This window comes from Colletotrichum truncatum (assembly GCF_014235925.2).
Source record: "Colletotrichum truncatum strain CMES1059 chromosome Unknown Contig_0005, whole genome shotgun sequence".
NCBI classification, from domain to species: Eukaryota; Fungi; Ascomycota; class Sordariomycetes; order Glomerellales; family Glomerellaceae; genus Colletotrichum; species Colletotrichum truncatum.
This window is the reverse complement of record NW_027222402.1, coordinates 3,984,383-4,004,117: the sequence shown is the minus strand read 5'-3', so window position 1 is coordinate 4,004,117 and position 19,735 is coordinate 3,984,383. Positions and strand designations below refer to the sequence as shown.

The 19,735-nt window shown below is 50.9% G+C and overlaps 6 protein-coding genes across 6 annotated transcripts; 3 read left to right on the top strand and 3 right to left on the bottom strand.

Moving 5' to 3' along the window:
• Positions 1-468: 468 nt before the first annotated feature.
• CTRU02_209156 (arad-like aldolase epimerase) lies at positions 469-1,566 on the bottom strand (the record flags this gene model as incomplete). The annotated part of the gene is made up of 3 exons (XM_036732769.1): positions 469-1,026; positions 1,095-1,339; positions 1,437-1,566. The coding sequence occupies 3 exons, from the start codon at positions 1,564-1,566 to the stop codon at positions 469-471; spliced, it is 933 nt and encodes a 310-aa protein (XP_036575512.1).
• Positions 1,567-3,907: 2,341 nt separating this feature from the next.
• Positions 3,908-5,723, top strand: CTRU02_209155 (uncharacterized protein; the record flags this gene model as incomplete). The annotated part of the gene is made up of 4 exons (XM_070205215.1): positions 3,908-4,097; positions 4,172-4,564; positions 4,759-5,462; positions 5,562-5,723. 4 exons carry the CDS (start codon positions 3,908-3,910, stop codon positions 5,721-5,723), a joined length of 1,449 nt encoding a protein of 482 aa, XP_070061290.1.
• Positions 5,724-7,386: 1,663 nt separating this feature from the next.
• On the top strand, positions 7,387-8,985 carry CTRU02_209154 (protein kinase-like protein; the record flags this gene model as incomplete). The annotated part of the gene is made up of 2 exons (XM_036732771.2): positions 7,387-7,853; positions 7,962-8,985. The coding sequence occupies 2 exons, from the start codon at positions 7,387-7,389 to the stop codon at positions 8,983-8,985; spliced, it is 1,491 nt and encodes a 496-aa protein (XP_036575514.2).
• Positions 8,986-9,603: 618 nt separating this feature from the next.
• On the bottom strand, positions 9,604-10,731 carry CTRU02_209153 (uncharacterized protein; the record flags this gene model as incomplete). The annotated part of the gene is made up of 1 exon (XM_036732772.2): positions 9,604-10,731. The coding sequence occupies one exon, from the start codon at positions 10,729-10,731 to the stop codon at positions 9,604-9,606; it is 1,128 nt and encodes a 375-aa protein (XP_036575515.2).
• Positions 10,732-11,869: 1,138 nt separating this feature from the next.
• On the top strand, positions 11,870-17,229 carry CTRU02_209152 (ABC multidrug transporter; the record flags this gene model as incomplete). The annotated part of the gene is made up of 15 exons (XM_036732773.1): positions 11,870-12,091; positions 12,187-12,718; positions 12,774-13,003; positions 13,069-13,354; positions 13,403-13,636; positions 13,704-14,608; positions 14,658-14,820; positions 14,874-15,221; positions 15,281-15,398; positions 15,454-15,525; positions 15,586-15,701; positions 15,761-16,382; positions 16,436-16,516; positions 16,570-16,944; positions 17,001-17,229. 15 exons carry the CDS (start codon positions 11,870-11,872, stop codon positions 17,227-17,229), a joined length of 4,533 nt encoding a protein of 1,510 aa, XP_036575516.1.
• Positions 17,230-17,733: 504 nt separating this feature from the next.
• Positions 17,734-18,983, bottom strand: CTRU02_209151 (RTA1 domain-containing protein; the record flags this gene model as incomplete). Its single annotated transcript, XM_036732774.2, has 3 exons — positions 17,734-18,514; positions 18,667-18,813; positions 18,871-18,983. The coding sequence occupies 3 exons, from the start codon at positions 18,981-18,983 to the stop codon at positions 17,734-17,736; spliced, it is 1,041 nt and encodes a 346-aa protein (XP_036575517.2).
• Positions 18,984-19,735: the final 752 nt, after the last annotated feature.

Genomic DNA, 19,735 nt, shown 5'->3' with positions numbered 1-19,735 from the left:
ACGGGTGCAACAAACTGCTTTTAGAGGCTCGGAATCACTAGATGAAAATGCTCATAATAGAGATTACAATGCTGTCTTAGTCACGATGATTTGTGGCTTTTATCACACCATGCCTCATAGTGAATGAAATTTTGTGCCGGCTTTGGACATCCTTTAAAAACTCAATATATTGAAATTAGATTAAAACTTTGCGGTGGGAATTGTTTTCCAGCCACATTTTGGTTTTACCTACCTATTTACAAGGCTTCGACGGTCACGTTGGGCAGGACTTACAATGTCGAGCCACACACTCACATACATGAATGTGCTGTAACTGCACGCTTATCACTTCCGATAATTCAGATTCTTAGAAGAAACAGATAATGGGTTCATCACATTAAGCGATATGTCTGCTGATTCAACGTGTAATTCATCATGAAACTAGTTATGACAGAAGAAAGCATCCTGCTTGGCCTACAATTCGATAGCCTACAAGGAATCAACGGTCATGTCATCAAGACCCTCCTTAATGACATCCCCAGCCAGCGCAATCTCATACTCGATATCCGGTTGAGCTTCTACATACAGCCAGTTCTCTTCTCCCGCCATGGAAAAATTGAGACGAGCGAGCTCGTCAGGAATAATATGCTTCTTCAGCTCCGGGTTGCCAGACTTGGCCGCCTCCACCCGCAGCTGAATGTCGCAGCTACGATCAAGCAGGCCGAACAAGAAAGAAGCTTCATCGACGGTAGAGCCCACTGTAAGGAGACCGTGGTTGAGAAGCAGGGCAGCCTTACCCTTCGGGCCGAGCCAGCGAGCAATCTCCCTGCCCTCCTCCTCGGCAGTGACAATGCCGCTGTACTCATTCATGGTGGCAATCACCCCATAAAAGTCGCAGACGTCCTGCGTGATCATGTCCAGTGGCTTACCAAACACCGTCCAGGCGCGACCCGCCATGGTGTGGGCGTGACAGATGGAGTGTACATCAGGTCGTGCCTTGTGTATCTCCGAGTGGATGAAAAACCCGGGGGAATTAACGGGACGATTCTTAATCCCGCGCCGAAACGTGTGAGTCAAACAATCTAGAGACATGGTAAGAGTCGGGTATAGCTTACCCGATTACCCCCAACGATACGGCCGGTACTGATTTCCAAGCAGACCATGTCACTGGCGTTCATGAGGCCGAAGTGTTTGCCGATCGGGTTCATCCAGATACAGTCCTCGTGCTCTGGGTCGCGCACGCTGATGTGGCCTGAGATGCCCTCAGTGAAGCCGACACGAGCCCAGTTCCTGAAAACGGCCGCCATGTGCAAGAGGATGTGTTTTCTGTGCTCATGGTATGAGACAAATTCGGGGATCCCTTAGGGCAGAGACACACCATGTCAGCCACGGAATGACCACGCGCCGTTGCCCACGGGAGACACGGGAGACACCGTGTGTAACAGGGTCTTACCTACCGGTCAGTGGATTCGGGCCAATACACATTTTGTCAAGTTGGCACGCCATCCCGCCGTCGGCTGCGGGAACGGCCGACTTTGCCGCCGAGGCTTGCTCTTGCGGCATGCTTGGTACGGCTGATGGAGACATTCTGGGTATGGCTGATGGCGCCAAGTCTCAGGGCTTGCTTGCTTTGGTTGTACGTGAAGGAGGTGTGCTACAAGAACTCCCGGCGAAGGATCAATGAAGGGATAGAGAATGTCCTGTAGGGCCAGGGGGGATTTATTCGCTCAAGATCGTGGGGGTCAATTATTTGGAGGTGACTGGATGACAGTAGCAATCACTGCCCGTAAGGCTGATGGTGCGGAGTTAAAGACTCTGTTGCTGCTTTACATAATTAGACCTGGGACGGATTAGACAGTAAAATCCCCGCCAAGCACTACGTAATTTAGTTTTGCAAATCTTCAGGTAGTCTTCAAACGACTTTGGAACGGAGACTCCAGAACCAACGGCTCTAGTAGCCAATGCATCTGCCTGGAAGCATTACGCTAAAATATGACATGCAGGTATCGAATGGGATGTGATATGTATGTGCCTGATGCAACAGTAAGAAAAAGTCCTTGCTCGCCACCAGCAGACCTGGGGCCAAAAACGTGACTCGCAGAATCAGTCGTGGCTTAGGGAGGAAAAGACATTTTCATCCCTGGAAGGAAGAACTATATCCTTGTCACCGATGCAAATCATCCTTGTCACCGAAGGAAATGTTAGTCTTGGGAAGAAGTATGTCTCAGTAGTAGCGTGTGCCATCGGCCAGACAGGGGCCGCGTATGTTAGCCAATAGCGAGTATCGAAGTGGCTACTAATTGTCAAATGGACTGGGCTTGATGTGCCTCCCGTGGGCTTTTGGCCTTTGGATGTATGCGATGGATTGCTGCAGGCGGGTGACACTTCGCTAGAACCTACCTTACCCAGCCCTATGCGAACCAGCCAATGACCATATGTGGGTTGAATTGGGAGATCTTAACTGCCAGTTGCAGCTATTCTATGTATCGGGCTATGCATAGTACGTTCCTTTTGTTCACATCCAGCAAGGGTCGCAGTACCCAGTGCCCAGCAGGAGACTTATCCTGCCTCAGGAACGGCGCTTGGGCTCCAGATACATTTGCCCAGCTTTGTAGTTACTTTCCCCTCTCATAACTTGGCTGATGATAAGTACATGACTCGATGAGGAAAAGACAAGACTGCATGGTAATAATGTGGGGTTACGACATGTACCGCAAGAGAGTTGCCGGTGCCTCTCCTGCAGTCAGACTAAAAAGCCAACCGAAGTACCTTGAAAATCGTTTGTTTGGTTGATAAGAAGCAGGGGTAGCTCCCTATGAGTGGTTGATTCTCATCATTCAATATATCTGTAGCCCAACAGCGGCCGACGGGATGCACACCGTTACTGTGCCTTGTGTTGGCTGAGATGCATGGTTATGTTTGGTAACCAATGCCAATGCACAGCCATCTAAGAATTAGGTCTTGGTTAGGAAAAGCTAGAGTTCAACCTCCGCAGGGAAGAACAAATAGAAGCATCTCTTAGAGGACCCCCTGCTACTCATGCCGATTAATCAGCCATTGCTTGGCCATTTCACCATGTCATGGTCTGAACGCCTTCGCGACCACCTCGTAACCAAGTCTGGCCATGTATGTTCGCCTGGAACCTACATGTCTGATTCGGGCTAGTCAAGTTCATCCCATGTAGGCAGCATCAATATCTCTTTTTCTGTCTCATTGGATATCTACTTTCAATTGCTACGGCTGACAAGACTCGCCCCCTCCATCTTGTGAATCAATTGGCTGACTGCAGTTATCCAGGGCCCGGATGGTGTGATCAACGCTTTTCTTCAGTGGCCCTGTTTCTAGCACTGAAACCTTGTTTGGGTCAGGAGCCCTAAGATGGAAGGCAATGACCGCCACAAACGGCAGAAGAAGAACTAGGAATGAACATAAATAACATGGCGTAGGTTTAGACATACAGGAATCCTCCAATCATGGCGGTAGACGTCGTCAGGGTGTGGTGTTCATATTTCTGCAGCCTGGTCTGTTATGCAAACATGAAATCCTTCCCGCCCCCAGCTACGTGCTCCAAGTGCGCCAAAAGGGAAAAAAAGAAGGCTGATTTTCAACCGACAACTATCCAGGAACAGTGTGTGCCGCTTACATGCTTCGTCTCTCAATCGACCGGAGAGAGAGCTTCCTACCGCCCGGTCGATGGCAATGCAAGGCGTTTCGCTTCAAGAGCAGGCGGTTTGTCAACCTAGACTACCTCTATATATATACTACTCACCTCCACGCCGGCAGCTTCAGGCTGTGGACTGATATCGGTTCATCAGAAAGGTCAACCATAAAATAGACTGCCTCAGTTCCTTTGTAGCTCCCTTTTTCCTTTCTAAAGGTGGTTTCTTTTGTATCCGATCTTCATAAACCCCCCTCCTCAACGTACAAGATGGCAACGATGGATACCATGGTCCAAACAGACGAGTGCAACATGAGCACAGACGCGTCTTCGACCATGCATCCTAGACCATACTCTCTGCCAGGAGTAAGCCAACTGTCCCCCGAAGACGACTGGACGGGGATAGAAGATCCCAAAGAGAAGAAGAAACTGCAGAACAGGGTTGCACAGCGGGTATATCGTTAGTAGGACCTGTCCCGCGGGCTATCTTGGCATTATGCTGCATATGTGTAGATCTATTAACATGAGACACAGGTCACCGCATGAAGGAAAGAATCAAGATGCTACAGGACAGACTCGAGTATCATGAGACCCAACGCAACCAGAACCCGAATCCGAACCCAATACCCAATCCCTTGGCCAACAGCAGCAGTGTCACAACACCTGGCGTGGCCTTTACTTCCACAAACATGATATCCACGGTTGAGGGCCACCAATCACACTTGTGTCCAACGACAGATAAGGCTGCACCAGCGCCTTACGACATGCTGCATCTTAACCAAGATCCTCATCTCACGCCCATGGATTGCAGCGATGGAAGTTTCTTCAGGGGCGGCTTGATGCCTCCGCAGCCCCTGACGGCCACGGCGACCGACATTGACGGCGCGGAGTGGTCGGGAGACATCTCGCAGGACTTTATGCTTAAATGTTTGTGCCTACAGACCCAGATGCTAGACAAGTTGAAGACGATGCGAGAGAAGACGCAAGTGCCAGATGCACAGCCCCAAGATGATGGACGCACAGGCACGCAAACCCCCTTAGTTCTCGTTTGATTCGTCTTGTTTTACATTGTCAATGGCAGCAAATGTTACCTTATAGCAGTTGTGCTAATTTACTCCCAGCAGCTCATATCGTAACGCCCACCGAATCTTTGGATGGTGTTGCCACGACTGCTGCCCCTAGCCTTATGACACCAGCTCCCTCGAACAACATCGCTTTTTCACCACCGAACGAGGAAGACATGTTTTTTGACTTCGACCCGATTACAGATAACTCAAAACCATACAACCTCTTTTACAGCGACACTCGCCCTCAATCGGGGCCTATGACAAACAGGCGAAGCCAGCACGGTCTGCCGGAAACACCTTCAAGCATCGCATCTGCGGCAAACAAAACGACAGAAAACCAGTATCCTACGATAGACAGGAGCTCTCCGCCAATGCCGAACAGGGAGGCACCACTGGATGAGCGCTTAGGAAGTGTCATGGAGCAAGCTAAGGCGGTGGGGTTCACGAGCTTCGATGAATTGGTGATGGCATACTACGGCGAGCAGCTTGGGGAATCGTCCCCGTTGGCCAATGAACAACGGCTCAGCCGCAATCGGAGACTGCCACGGGTGGTATCGGAAATTTTCCACAGAGCAAGCGAATGGAGCGTATGGGAGAGGAGAGGATTCTACGAGGAGATGCTCAAGATCGCCGAGACAATGTTGACATCAGAAGGGGTGGCTGTGCGCACGGCATTAGCGACCGACATACAGCCGCTGTTGGAGGGAGGGGACAGAGACAAGATCTGCCTTAGAATCAGGAGGATGGTCCAGGATCTGGTAAGCTTGTCCTGCTGCCTGGCACCCCAAGAGCTCGCCAAGACCACAGGAATCTGGCTGGAATGAAATGTCAAGCTAACCAAAACTAACGGTGTGTAGGTACCGAATCTGTGGGCACTGAATTCGGCCCTGGTAGCAAATGACGGCGACTGGCGGCAGAGAGACCGGTCGAATACAGCCCTGGGCAGCATTTTGTTAATGCACTGCGCCGGGCGGATGCCCAAGGAGCAACTCCTGCGGCTCCTGGATATGTGTTTGTGAGATGGCTTCAGTTCTAGAGAACAAGGAGTATGGAGTACTGACTATGATAACTAATCATGACAAAATTGTCTCTTGTAAATTTAGCAAGGGCATGGGTAAGACCGCATGGGAAGAACACCAGTAGATAGAGAGCATTAAGCGAGGACGCAGATTAGCCTACAAGCATTAAGCATCATACAATACAGACAGTAGAACTGGCATCTATACTTTCAAAACGCAATGGATCATTTAGGTTTCCGGGAGGGTGCTTCCGATGGCGGCAATTGGTTGTGCAGATTGTGGCTTAACATGCAGTGACATTGGAAGGATTTCTACCACCACCAACAACACCACCGCCATCTGAGCGATCCCATATCACTCGCTGTCGAGTGTAGATCCCGTCACCAAATTCTTGCGCTAAAGTTCGTAATGGTGCGGGGTGTCAAATGTCAAGCAGAATGGGGCTGTAATCAGCCTTACCAACTTGTCTAGTGGGGTCGCTCACTGGTTAGACAAGTATTTAGGAGTTTAGTATGGTAATACAACAGGGGTTCAGAAGTCTAGCCACATTTTGCTTGCATAAGGACCTGCTTTTGCATCTAGAACAGAGAGATATGCCGTGATCTATGACGTGACCGAAAAGATAATCCCAACCCTAACCCTGGCTAGCGTTAGGAATCCTACTCCTATCTAGTGCTAAGCAACCCTAGTGTCCGCCTTTTAGCGACACATAGCCAGCATTAGTTCCTACGGACTATTTATATGAGAGTTTTAGGAGTTTGGAAACACATGCACAGGATATATACAATTTCTTGGTTGAGACACGCCCTATTCTCAGCCTGTCATGTTACATGAACATCCTCCAAAGTTCAGAACCCCTGGATTTGTGAACCCCTGCCATGCAAGATTCTGAGTACGTAGATACCTGCGCCATGCGTAGTAAGATAAGAGCATGTACCGTCTCATCTCATCCTACGGTACTTAGTTGCCTTTCGTCCTTTTTCCAGACGAACATTTTGTTAATTATCCGATTCCTGCCGCTGCTGTGCCACCCCCAATATACCAACCGATACTAAGGTATGCATGCATGCATTTCCCCAACTTGGCGTCACTTAATTACTGTCTGAATAGGTTGGATTCGCCAAGGAACCACTTTTGCTTACTGTCTCGACAAACAATGTACAACGCCCGCATCACCGCCCTGACACCCTAGTCGAGGTCGGCCGCCCACCCTTCTCTGACATCTTCACTTTCCATCCATCCGTCCTTTTCCTCCTTTCCTCCCTCCCCCCCTTCGACTTTCTGGGAGCTCTCTGGTAACCGGGCCTCGACCATGTACCAGCCAATTCTCTGCCGGTTGGGGCCGGTGACTGTCCAGGCTGTTCTCCGTTCCAGCACTTTCTCTCGTTTGTCACACATCCCTTGCGACCGACCATCTCCCTTCCAAATACTCAGCCGTTCCCGATCACCCGTCGGAGCTCCACCGATCGCTACAGTACTCCAGCATGCCAGATCTATTGGTACCCGCCCCCGCGTAGTAGAGCTGGGCACTACGCCTGGCCCGTCCAAACCCACTACCACTCCCCGGAAGCCAAGGCGCATATTCCGAAAGCTGCTGTATCTACTAGGAGGCCTGGGCCTAGCAGGATATGCTACCGACCGGTTTTATCTGGGGAGCGTAGGTATGCGTAGCGTCAGGGCCTACGGGACCATGGCTCTCGTCGGCCTCGACTACAAGCTGCACTTTGGAAACAATCCCTACATCGCCGGCGTCCCGGTCGAGGTACTGCACGATCGTAATGCCCGGCGCGTTTGCGACATGCTGAAGCGCAATGGCGGCTTGTATCTTAAAGCTGGCCAGGCTATAGCCATGCAGGGCAGCGTGCTGCCCGACCGGTACCAGCGCCTGTTTTCTGAGATGTTTGACGATGCCACGCCCGCTCCATGGTCCGACATCGAGGCAGTCGTCAGAGAGGACTTTGGGCAAACCGTAGACCAATTTTTCGGTCCTGGTGTCGAGCGCGACCCTCGTGCAGCGGCCTCCATTGCCCAGGTCCATTATGCTCGCTTGTCAGACGGTCGTGAGGTCGCCATTAAGGTGCAACGGAGGCAAATTGCCGCCCAGGTGTCATCAGACCTGTCGACGCTCAAGTATGTTTTCCCCCTTTGCCCACAACTTCATGTTGGCTTAACCCGACTTTGAGTCACGTCTGATTGTCGCGGTTTCGAGGGCTGACACTTGCATCCGGGTCTGCATAGGCGCATGATCGAATACACGGCCGAAGCAACCTCGATCCCCATGGGGTCGCTCGGTGGCTTCGTCATGAACCATGTTATGCAAGAGACGGATTTCGAGCAAGAAAAGGCTAATGCGGAGCGTCTTGCGGCTTTCATCCAAGAAGACGCACAACTACGTGACCGCGTCCACATTCCCAAGGTCCACCATGATCTGAGTTCAAAACGCGTTCTGACGACCGAATGGATCCACGGTCTGAACCTGTGGGAGAAAGAGGGCATCTCAGCGCCGTATACGCCGGGAGGTAACGGCTTAGGTCTCAATCTGGGCGACGTCATGGAGACTGTCATTGAGCTCTTCTCGGCCCAGATGTTCCGCTACGGATTTGTGCATTGCGACCCCCATCCCGGTAACATCTTTGTGCGGCGATTGCCCTCGGGCAAGCCTGAGATAGTTCTGCTCGACCACGGCCTCTACATTACTCTCTCTGAAGACCTGCGACAGCAGTACGCCCAATTCTGGAAAGGTCTCTTGACACAGGACACAGAGAGCCTGACAAAGGTGTCAAAGGCCTGGGGTATGGAAGATCCGGAGCCGTGGGCTGACGCGTTCACGATGAGCTCCAAGAAGCTCGACAAAGCGCGCAGCGACGAGACGCCGGAGGAGCGCGAGGAGCGAATGATTGCCGAAGCTGCTGGCTATTTTGGAACGGACGGCCTGTGGCCGCCTGAGCTTGTCTTCTTGGAGCGCAATCTCGGTCTGGTACAAGGCAGCAACCGCTTCCTTGGATCGCCTGTCAACCGCGTCAAGCTCATTGGCGTCGCGGCTATACGCTCAGTGGATTTCGGTAGGCAAGAAACTGTGTGGAAGTCTTTCCGGGCCAGCTGGTCGCTGTTCATGCTGGACTTGGCTTTCTACATCAGCAGCGCCAGGCAATACTTTGGCTACGGTGGTGGTTTTGAAGAGGATTTGAAGGAGGAGGAGGACAGGTCGGCGCGAGAGCTGAAGGATACTTTGGCAGTCATGTTGGGCATCACTGTAGACTAGCATTTCGGCGTTAACTTGGGGTTACAAAGTGTAGAAGCATACTCTCCTCTCCTGAACGAGACAGAATACTTGGACTAGATCACGTATTCGAGTTACCTCCCCTCAAAAAAATAGAACATTTGGGCTCCCAAGCTTCGTGCACCTGAAGCTTTCGAATCCTCGATTTGTTGGTGCCTATTTGCGGAAAGACTTTGGGGTATCTTACCAAATTGTATTCCTCAAGGCTCCCCGGCATTGATGAAAAAGGTTTTGGTTCCTTGTCAGCTCACGTGCTCCTTTACCCCGGTGGTCATCATTCCGTTGCAGTGGTGTATAAATGGGAAGAGATGACGCGCTGACACTTTTTACTGGTCGATCCAGGAGATCTTTGAGAATGGTTACACGGTCACAAAAGTACGAATTGGGTTTCCTGCATGCCAAGTTGCAACATTTGTGTATATGTCTGTCTATGTATCATTCGTTGTGTGGAAAGTCGTGCAAACCCCGACACCCGCTTGCCGCAGGCATCTCACATTTTGGTCTTCAAGTTGGATAGATGATAAAAGCACGTAAACAGCCTCTAATTGTCCAAGAATCTTGGCTACGTTGGGCCCCCAAGTATCACATTAAAAAAATAAACTAATTCTCCCGACCCTCGGTTCCTCCACGAAGATGAGGTGGAAAAGGAACAAAAACGGGTATTTCCATAGGCATCTCCAGGTGAGGGCTCATTGAATCTAAATCTGCAGAGACGTGGCCGGCAACAGTCGGCTTGCGGCTGAAGAAAACAAGCATGTCGCGGGTTGCTGGCTTGTTGGGCTCAATGGCGTAGACAGGCGACAGGCTGTGCTTGCGCTCGCTGTCAACAACCATCATTGTGTCGAGAAAGTGGCGGTGGTGGACGCGACCGTTGATGTAGTCGGGTGAGGCGTCGGTGTAGCGGATCCCTGTCGTCTCTCTCATATCGTGGACGTAGGTGACGGCGCTCTCGGGTTTCATGTTCTGGCTGCCGAGAAACGTGGTCATGGTGTGGTCGACGCCGTCAGTGTGGACACCTTCGAGAGCGGGTTCGCCAAGGCGCTCCGGGGTGGTGGTGGTGCGGACAGAGAAGAGGGTACATATCCACTTGTTTGTGTCGTAGTCCATGTTAGGGCGACGGAAAGATTGCACGCCATGGTAGATGGCCGACTTAAAGATCATGAGGGCCTGGAAGACGCTGTTGAGCTGGAGCTCGTCTTCGACCTCGTCAAAGTGGCGGACCTTGTCCGAGTCGTAGCGGCTAAAGTCCTCGGCCTTTGAAAGAATGAAAGGCTGGAACTCGAGCCGGCGGAGAGTACCGGCGTCAAAGTCGAGGCAGAAGCGACCGTTCCGTGTTTTCCGGTAAGGGAGGGTAGGGTCGCCGACAAGATTGTCACTGACATTCTGCAGGGCTTCAAAGTCTTCATCCCGTGCACCAAGTTGCTTTAGGAGACGGGCCATCTCGCGTCCGGGTACAAAGAGGACACGATCCTCGATGTACTTGTCGCGTAGCTGCATGATGGCGGATATAGCCTCATAGTACTCGGGCTTGTAGGCCTGCTCTGGCAGGTTCAGTTGTGGCTTCTTTGCTGAGATCGAGACCGGGATGGAGATGGGGTCCGGCATGACGAACTGAGGCTGGTGAGCGACAGCTGCGGTTGCGGCGCCGCGGGCGGGAGCCTGTCGGACGGTACTGGTCTTTGCCTTTCCCTGTGGCTGGGAACTGGAATGGTACTGTCGCGATGCCATTACCAGTGCCCTTGGTCGCCCTCCTTCCGCAGGGAGGCGGAGCAGAGACGCCGCCACAGCACCTGCGCGTTTAACTGGCAGGAGAGCAGACATGGTTTGGATACTAAGTATAGGTGGGCTTGGGCAACGTGGATGTGGACGATCAGATCACGAGTCGAGGGCAGGTTGACTAGTCTTTGGGCATGAAGGAATTTGTTTCCCTCTCTTATAAGTCACTTGCGAGTAATTCTCAATTCCCACATGCATAATGCTGTCAGACCATGGCTGAGCTTTACTGATGGGATTGCTTAGGGCCGTAGGTCGAGTAGTAAGTGATGAAATAGGATCACTGGACAGGTAAGCCTTTCAGTAAAAGGAAGCTGGTCAACAACGTAGCATGTGCCGCCTCTTGGATGCAGATAGTAGGCAGCTGAGTGTGGCTGTGTGTCTTTACTACGTATGTTGGATGCAACGGGACGGGACGTTGTGGCCAAAGTATCGGGTACGTAGCTCGAGATATTGGAGTCGATGCATGTCCTGGGAGATCAAGATCAATACATCATCTCAAGGCGGTAGAATGGGCAATAACGAATGTATCAGGGGGTGTGCTTGGCTGCAATTTGGAGCGCAGATCAAGGTAACCAGTACTCAATCTAGAGCGCATATGCGAACCCCTACCGGCTTACTGTCCGACCCACTCCCAGTGTCGCACTTCAGCTTGAATGTACTCAGTACTACGAATCAAATGGGGCGCAGGTCTGTTTGTTAGACTGTCTTTCTGGCAGATGCCATCTGATTCTGAGGGCAATCGGGTGTTTTTCTCCTCCCTTAGCTGCTGTCCTAGCCTGACATTACCCACTTCCACTTGTCTTTCTACCCTTTTCCCTTCTGCTGCCTCCTGTAGCCTCCCTACTGCTGCCAAAACTGACACCATCGCTGGAAATTCCCTGATTGGTGCTGATTTGCCGCCGAACAGAAGCTCTTGGCCAGCCATTGCTGCATTTGCCCGTAAAGGAGGTTCGTTCTGCGAAACATAACCGCCCAAACCGCTAGAATCAACCCCCGCGCGTTTTCGCACCTTCCATCTTCGGCAAGAGGACGGACCGGCCCGCCTCCGGCCCCGGACCCGCACCGGCTCGGATCCACACCCTTCCTCAATATGTCGTCGCCACTTCTACGGCCGGACTGTCCCGATCAGTCCTTCGGCCCATGGGCCGGAGATAACTGTCGCGGCGGATTCGACTTTACGTTGAAGTTTGAGGAGACCATTCTTACCATTCCTCTCCAATGCATATTTTTGCTTGTGCTTCCACTCAGGCTGGGCCAGCTGTATTACATGAATAGAAAGACGGTCCAAAACATTGAAGGCTTGCTGAAAGTTGTAAGTAACTGTTCATCATACCTCGAGTCGTATTTACTTTTCTCTTCAAATCAAAGATGCAATCACCTTTCCCTTTTAATTGACTTTTCATGTAGGTCTCCTCCATTTGCGTTTTCGCCTGTAGCACGGCCCTACTCGCCCTTTGGGCCAGTGGCAAGGCCATGCTGAAGACTGAAGCAACAATTCCAACTGCCGCTCTGGTGCTGGCGGCTTCTCTCGCCTATTGTGTTCTCACCTGGCTCGAGCATGACCGCAATGTCAAGCCGTCTTTCATCCCCTTTGCGTACCTCCTCTTATCCGTCATACTCGACCTCCCACGATGTCGGACCTTGTGGATGTCCGAGCCAGGTAGAATTGTACCTCCTATTTTCACTGTTAGCCTGGCATTGCGCTTTTGCATGCTCGTCCATGAGTCCTCTGGAAAGCGGCGCATTCTGCTGCCGGATTACCGTGCTTACGCAAAGTCAACGACTGCGGGCACCCTCAGCAGAAGCACCTTCTTCTGGCTAAAATCACTCTTTATTGGGGGGTATAAGAGAAACCTTTCACTTGAAGACCTTGACCCACTTGAACCCGGTTTAGAGTCTGAACCTCTTTACCGCTCGTATCGTGAGGCTTGGGAGAAGGGTAAGTGCGGTTAAAAGAGACACTCATTATACAAAATACTTATACATGGTCTCAGTTCCCGACAAAACTGCCGGCGGCGCCTTGTACATAACTTGGCTTAAGTGCTTCGTGGGCCAGGTCATGTCCGCATTCATCCCCAAGATATGCCAAATAGGCTTCACGTACACACAACCGTTTCTCATCGAACTGGGCATTGGCTTGGCTGCAAGACCCCAAGGTGGCTCAGACAATAACACAGGCTACGGTTTGATTGGCGCCTACGCATTAGTCTATACTGGAATTGCTGTGAGTTTTGTTTTCAATATTTCCTTTCCAGTTAGATCAGTGTTTTAATCGTGGTGATTTCGTAGATTTCAACGGGCCAGTACGAATGGCGCGCGTACCGAGCCGCATCGGTAATGCGAGGAAGTATCATTGGTTTGGTCTACCAAAAGTCATTGCGACTCGACATGACGATGCCAGACGTCAGCCCTGAAGGCGCCTTGACCTTAGTCACGACCGACGTCGAGACAATCACACAAGGCGTGGTCTACCTCCACGATATTTGGGGTGCCTTTGTAGAAATTGCTGTGGGTATATACCTGATCTATCGGCAACTCGGATCGGCATGTGCAATGCCAGTAGCCATCGTTTTTGGTAATGTCCCATTTTATGACCTCACACGCATCAACTAATGTTCTGCAGCTGTGCTTGTTGTGACAGCCATAATTTCTATACCAATTGGCACGTCACAGGCAAACTGGATCCGCGCTTCACAAGATCGCGTCACGACTACCTCCAAGGTACTTGGAAGCATCAAATCCCTCAAGATCTCCGGACTGAGTGACCTTGTGTTCTCCCTAATTCGTGACTTGAGAACCAAAGAACTTGGTGTGTCGGAAAAATACAGAAAATTGTTAGGAGCAACTTTGGTGCTGAGTACGTGTTCTTTTCCCTCCTGCGGTTATTTTCATTTACTTTCCACCTTGACGCTAACCATACCAAGTGATTTGCATCCCAATCTGGTCTCCAATCCTTACTTTTTGCGTTTTTGCAGCGCAATCCAGTTCCGATTTAAACATTCAGCGCGCCTTTACGGCTTACTCGCTGTTGACCTTGGTAAATCGGCCGCTGGGGGACATCATTCTTGCGCTCCCCATCTTGGCTGGATCAGTAACCTCTTTTCAACGTATTCAAGATTACTTAAATGGCAAGGAAAGACAGGACAACAGATTATCTCAGGAAGGGGAACACAAAATCTCCGCTGAGACAGAAATGCCCCTTAAGATTAGCAACTCTGTGAGCGAGGAATCAGAGTCGCAAGAAAAGATTTCAGTCCAGGATATGACGCCTCAACTCGATGAAAAAGTCGTTACATCCAAACATGGAAAGTTTCCCTGGGAGAGCGGCCCAGAGCCTGCTACGGTTGATGAAGCCATCAAAGAGAAACCGGAACCACAAGAAAGAGCCCCAACTCGGACAGCAGCGCCTCGAATCAGTGACAAAATCGTCGCATCTTTGCAGGGAAAATTTGCCTGGGACGCCGAATCTGAGCCTGTCATTGACATCAGCGACTTGAAAATCCGAGCCAAGACCTTCACACTTGTTCTCGGACCTGTCGGGTGTGGCAAATCGACCCTACTCAAGGCCCTCTTGGGTGAGCTGTCCAGTTTCGAAGGGACTATTCGTATCAATTATCCCAGGGTTGGCTACTGTGACCAGAACGCTTGGATGCCTAATGATACAGTTGCAAATATCATTCTAGGCCAGGCGGATTTTGACGAGTCGTGGTACCGCAAGGTAATTGCAGCGTGTAACCTTGAACAGGATTTGAACGACTGGCCTAAGGGGGAAGGAACCGTTGTTGGAACAATGGGAATATCCATGAGTGGTGGTCAACGACATCGTCTGGTAGGATACCCAAGAGAGCATGCATCTTACTGAAACTGACAGATAGTAGTCCCTCGCGAGAGCTGTGTACTCTAAAACAGAATTCCTCATGTTAGACGACCCCTTTAGCGGTCTAGATTCAGAGACAGAAGACGTAATATTCCATAACTTGCTCGGAGAGCAAGGGCTGCTCCGGCAAGCTGACATGACAGTCGTGGTCGCGTCCTCTGACGGTGAGTAACAAGCCCCTAAAAACCACATTGTGCCATGTCTAACGAAAAGGCAGTCCGACGCATACCGTATGCGGACCAAGTAGTGCTCCTCAATGAAAGGGGCCAGATTAGCGAAGTTGGCACTCCGGCAGAGCTGTCCTCTAAGCTCGAGGCCCGACCTGGGGGCATGAAAGCAGTCACTCATGCCAGTGCAGGAAGCGACGCCCAAATTGCGCAGCGAGCTGGAGGAAGAGTGCAAGCCGGTGAGACGGCCGTTGTCGATATAGAGTACCAGGCAAAGGCGGCCCGTCGCTTGGGCGATTCCGCTGTCTACGGATTCTACGCCAGATCTGCTGGGTGGTGGCCACTTGTGTGCTTCGTCCTCTCGATGGTCGTTTTTGCTTTCTGCAGCTCTTTTCCGAGTGAGTCAAGATTTGCTACCGCAATAATACATCGTAGCTAATCTCGACGCGATAAACAGATATTTGGCTCAAATGGTGGGCAGAAGCCAGGAATCCTGGAGCGAATCTCGGTAAATGGCTTGGTGTCTATGTGGCTCTCGGAGTAGGCTCAGTTCTTGCTGTTGCTGTGGGCGCATGGTATGGCTTCGAAAGTCCATGTTTCAGAGACGCTATCTGACAGGTTCTTTTCTAGGCAACTTTTCATTAACATCATCAACAACTCGGGAACTCACTTCCATAGTCTTCTCGCGGATACGACATCCAAGTAAGTTGTATCAGCCACATGGCTTTTCGCTCACGACTTCTTGTTACTAAACACACTTAGGGCCCCGTTATCGTTCCACGTCGCCACGGACAGCGGTATCACTGTCAATAGGTTCAGCCAAGACTTACAGCTTATTGACATGGAGTTGCCCAGTACGGCACTGGGTTTAGCCGTTGGTGCGTATAGATCAAACTGAAGACGATTCATGAGAGGTGCTGATAAACTGAGCTTATAGGCGTCGCTTTCGGCTGTGCCGAGTTCGTGATGATTTCCGTTGCCTCTCGCTACATTGCCATCCTACTTCCATTTCTTATACTCATCTTTTACGCCATTCAGCACTTTTATCTCCGTACATCTAGGCAGATTCGTCTTCTAGACATCGAGTACAAAGCACCTCTGTATTCGCAACTGATAAAAACGCTGGATGGCCTCGTCACAATCAGAGCATTTCAGCGTCAGGACGAGTTTGAGCAGAAGAACTTGGATCTGCTCAACATCTCGCAGAGACCAAACTATCTTCTGTTTTGCATTCAGCGCTGGCTCACCCTTTCTGTGGACATGATGATCGCGGTGATCGCCATAGTCTTGATCGTAGTAACAACTACTTTGAGAGAACAGATTGGACCTGGCTACATGGGAATTGCCCTGAGCAACATCCTTTCATTTAGTGGTACTATCAAAGCCGCCTTGACATCGTGGGTCACGTTGGAAATTGCCATCAGCGCCGTCGCTCGCATTCGCGACTTTTCCATTACAACAGAGCAGGAAGCTGATCCTAACGACGTCCTGACCGAGCCACCAGAGGACTGGCCGAACAAGGGAGGGATAGAGCTGCGTGGTCTCACGGCTTCCTATCCGTACGTATTTCGTCGTGAACAAGTAGCCATTTCACATACTAACTATACATTAGATCCTCAGGAACCATTCTACACGACGTCAATCTTTCTATTAAGCCTGGTGAGAAGGTAGCCATTTGTGGTCGAAGTGGAAGGTATGTCTACGTTATAGAAACCCCAAGTATTAGCGACTAACTTATTGCGGCAGTGGCAAGAGCTCCCTGGTTCTCTGCATCCTTCGTTTGATGCAGCTGGATTCTGGAAGCATCACCATCGATGGCGTTGATCTATCTACTGTTCCCCATGAGCACGTGCGATCCAGGTTGACGGCCGTGCCCCAAGACGTCTTCATATTCGACGGAACAGTACGGCTGAATGTCGATCCGGAGAAGACGTCATCGGACGAGGAAATTAAGCAGGCACTGGGAAAGGTGCGTTTGTGGAACAAAGTCGAGCAAAGAGGCGGCCTCGACGCGATCATTCACGACAAGTTCTTCTCCCGGGGCGAGTCTCAACTGCTCGTGTTTGCAAGAGCAATGCTGCAAAAGAGCAAGGTACTTATACTCGACGAGTTTACAAGCAGGTAAGGCAACACCCTCCACCAAGATATTTCATGGAATAGGAGCTAACACGCCGCAGCTTGGATGAAGATACTTCATCAATCATATATAAGCTCGTGCAAGAATCTTTTGAAGGATGGACGGTGATCGCCATCGCACATAAATTAGAGCCCATCATGGAGTTTGACCGAGTAGCAGTCCTTAGCTCGGGTAGAGTGGTTGAGTATGACGAGCCAAAGAAGCTCGTGGACCAGGAAGACTCGGCTTTCAAGAGGTTATTCGAGTTGTCGGCGGGAGGCGGGGAGTAAATCTACAATTTTGGGAATGTCTTGGTCATTGTATAAAGGTATACGTTTTTACAATAGAATGGGGCGCGACGGGGCGTTAGGATGGCAGTATTTAATTCCACTCCAACAATCGTTCTACATTATTTTGATAATTGCGTCACTTGAGCAGCTATCTTGAAATGGATCCATTACAATGGCCTTAGCTTCGCCGAGGCTATGCGTAGAACATCAAGTTCGTTATGGCCAAAGGTTCATTTCTCATTTTTTAAAAATGAAAAGGGCACCAATTTCACTATAACCACCCACAAAAGTTGAGCATGAATGAGAAATGACGAGGGGAGATGCGTATTCAATCTATCTAATCAATCATATCCAGAAACAACATGAACGCTATGTGTGCCATGGGTGACACGCCGACATAACTCATAAGTCTACGGCTCCTAGTCTACCCAAATCCTGCTGAACCAGATATCAGATGGGCCCGATATCCTAGGCCCTTCATCGCCCGCCTTCTCCAGACTTTAATCAACGCTTGCGTCTGTCGTGATGCTGGACGCGACTACCCGTCTCCGAGTTGGGCTCGCTCAGCTCACTGAAGCCGTTGTCCTCCCAGAACTTCGTCGACCTGTTGGTTCCCTTGATCATACCAATGAAGTCAAGCGGGTCCATGAGAATGAGGAGCCAGGGACGCTGGTCCTTGAACCCAGGTCCCTCAAGCTCTGTCACGCCATCCTGGGCCAAGTATACAGCGTTGCCCTCAGGGAGGTACATGCGTGGGTGGAACCCCTGGAGTAGGAGCTGATTGCAGAGCATGATGGATGCCTCAAACACATAGAAGTGCCACTCGTAACGGACGACGCGCGGGACGGACAATGGGTTGAATCCAGGCTTTTCAGGGCGGAAAGCGTCAAGGCCGAAGAACTCAACAACGCGGAAAATGGTGCGGGCAAGAATCAGAAGGGAGCTGAGGTAAAGTGTCCATAGTATAATGTTGGTACCGGAGCCACGCGCGCTACGGGTACGACGGGCACGGATGTGAAAGACAGCCGCCAGCGCGACGTAGACGACAAGGACAACGATCTGAAGAAACAGGGACGCTGCGAGGCACCCGCGCCCAATGGCTCGTTCACTCTCAGGCTCATTCCGCTTGGAGGTGTAGTAGGCACCGTAACCACCAAGGACCTCGATGATGGTAGCGAGCGTTACGAAAGTGGTCTTGAGACGTCCTGGGTGGATCGGGCAGTGGTATGGGAGGTAGTAGGCTACACGGGCTAGGATGCTGTAGTTGAGCATCTCGAATAAGGGCCTGCGAGAGGAGTGATCGGATTTGGGTTAGCTAACCGGCTACTTGATTCTTTCGTTGACAAGTGGGATGGCTTTCTGCTAACTCATCGACTCGGGAGCCGCGGCCACCCCGTCGGGGAATCGGACTCCGATGGAAAGAGAAAAAGGACTTACGGCGCGGCATATACAATGTTAAAGTGTACGACGTATATGATCAGATTCTTGTAGTCTGCAGCGCCCATAGCACGAGCGATGAAGCTGGCACAGTAAACCGCGGCGCCGGCTACGCCCCACCCTGTGAGCTTCCAGCATCTATAACGGCTTTTCGAATTGTCAGAACGCAGATTTACACAAACTTCTACCGTATGGTTCACGTACTAGCATTGCCAGGCATAGGCAAGTCCTGAAGCACCAAAGATGGCGGCAAAGACGATTGGCGCGATCTTGTTTGGGTCATAAAACCAGACACTCCCGTCCGCTGCATCGACCATTGTCAGCTCTGTTTCGACTTTCTTCCTGCTATGACCACAAGGAAAGATAAATACGCACTGTATCTACCGTTGTCTACCATTTCGAATAAATTTATGGCTATTGAGGTATCGATTGGCCTCGAAAGAGTCTAGTTGCCTTGAAATATCGTTTGTGTCAGAGAAAGAGACTTAATGGACGAGTTAATCATGCGAGAAAGAGTACAATGAGGTTCTTTTGGCTACGGTAGATGTGCTCCCATGGGTAGGTAATGATGCTATTCCCTCCCGACCTCTCTATTGTTGATTTGGCACGACATTCTTCCAAAGCAGTTGCTGCGCCCGTCTTGTCGCAAACTCATTGCGAGCACAGCCTCATCTCGCTAGTATCTTGAAGCAAGACACTGGAAAGCTTACGTATATCGAGTCCCCTGTAGAGCTGAGAGCCGTATATTGCAGACCGGGGCGGCAGGTTGTTACTCTTCGAAGCGGCGATAGGAGCCGTCACGGCGCGGAATGGCGCACAGCTTACTGTCCGATCCAAAGTTTGTTTCGGCTGAGTGGTCCAAGGGATATGGACAGTAAGCTCGATCGCGCCTCAAAATCACTGACTGGTTTCGCCAAGGCGGCACGTCATAACCTGCGTACTCAGTGTGCTTACGGATGTGCATTTTTTGTCTCATATCCCAAGCCAAATAGATGTAGGTTTACCTACTGTGGTTTGGCAAACAATGCAGACTTATTAAATGCGTCTAACCAACTGACAGGGGTAACGC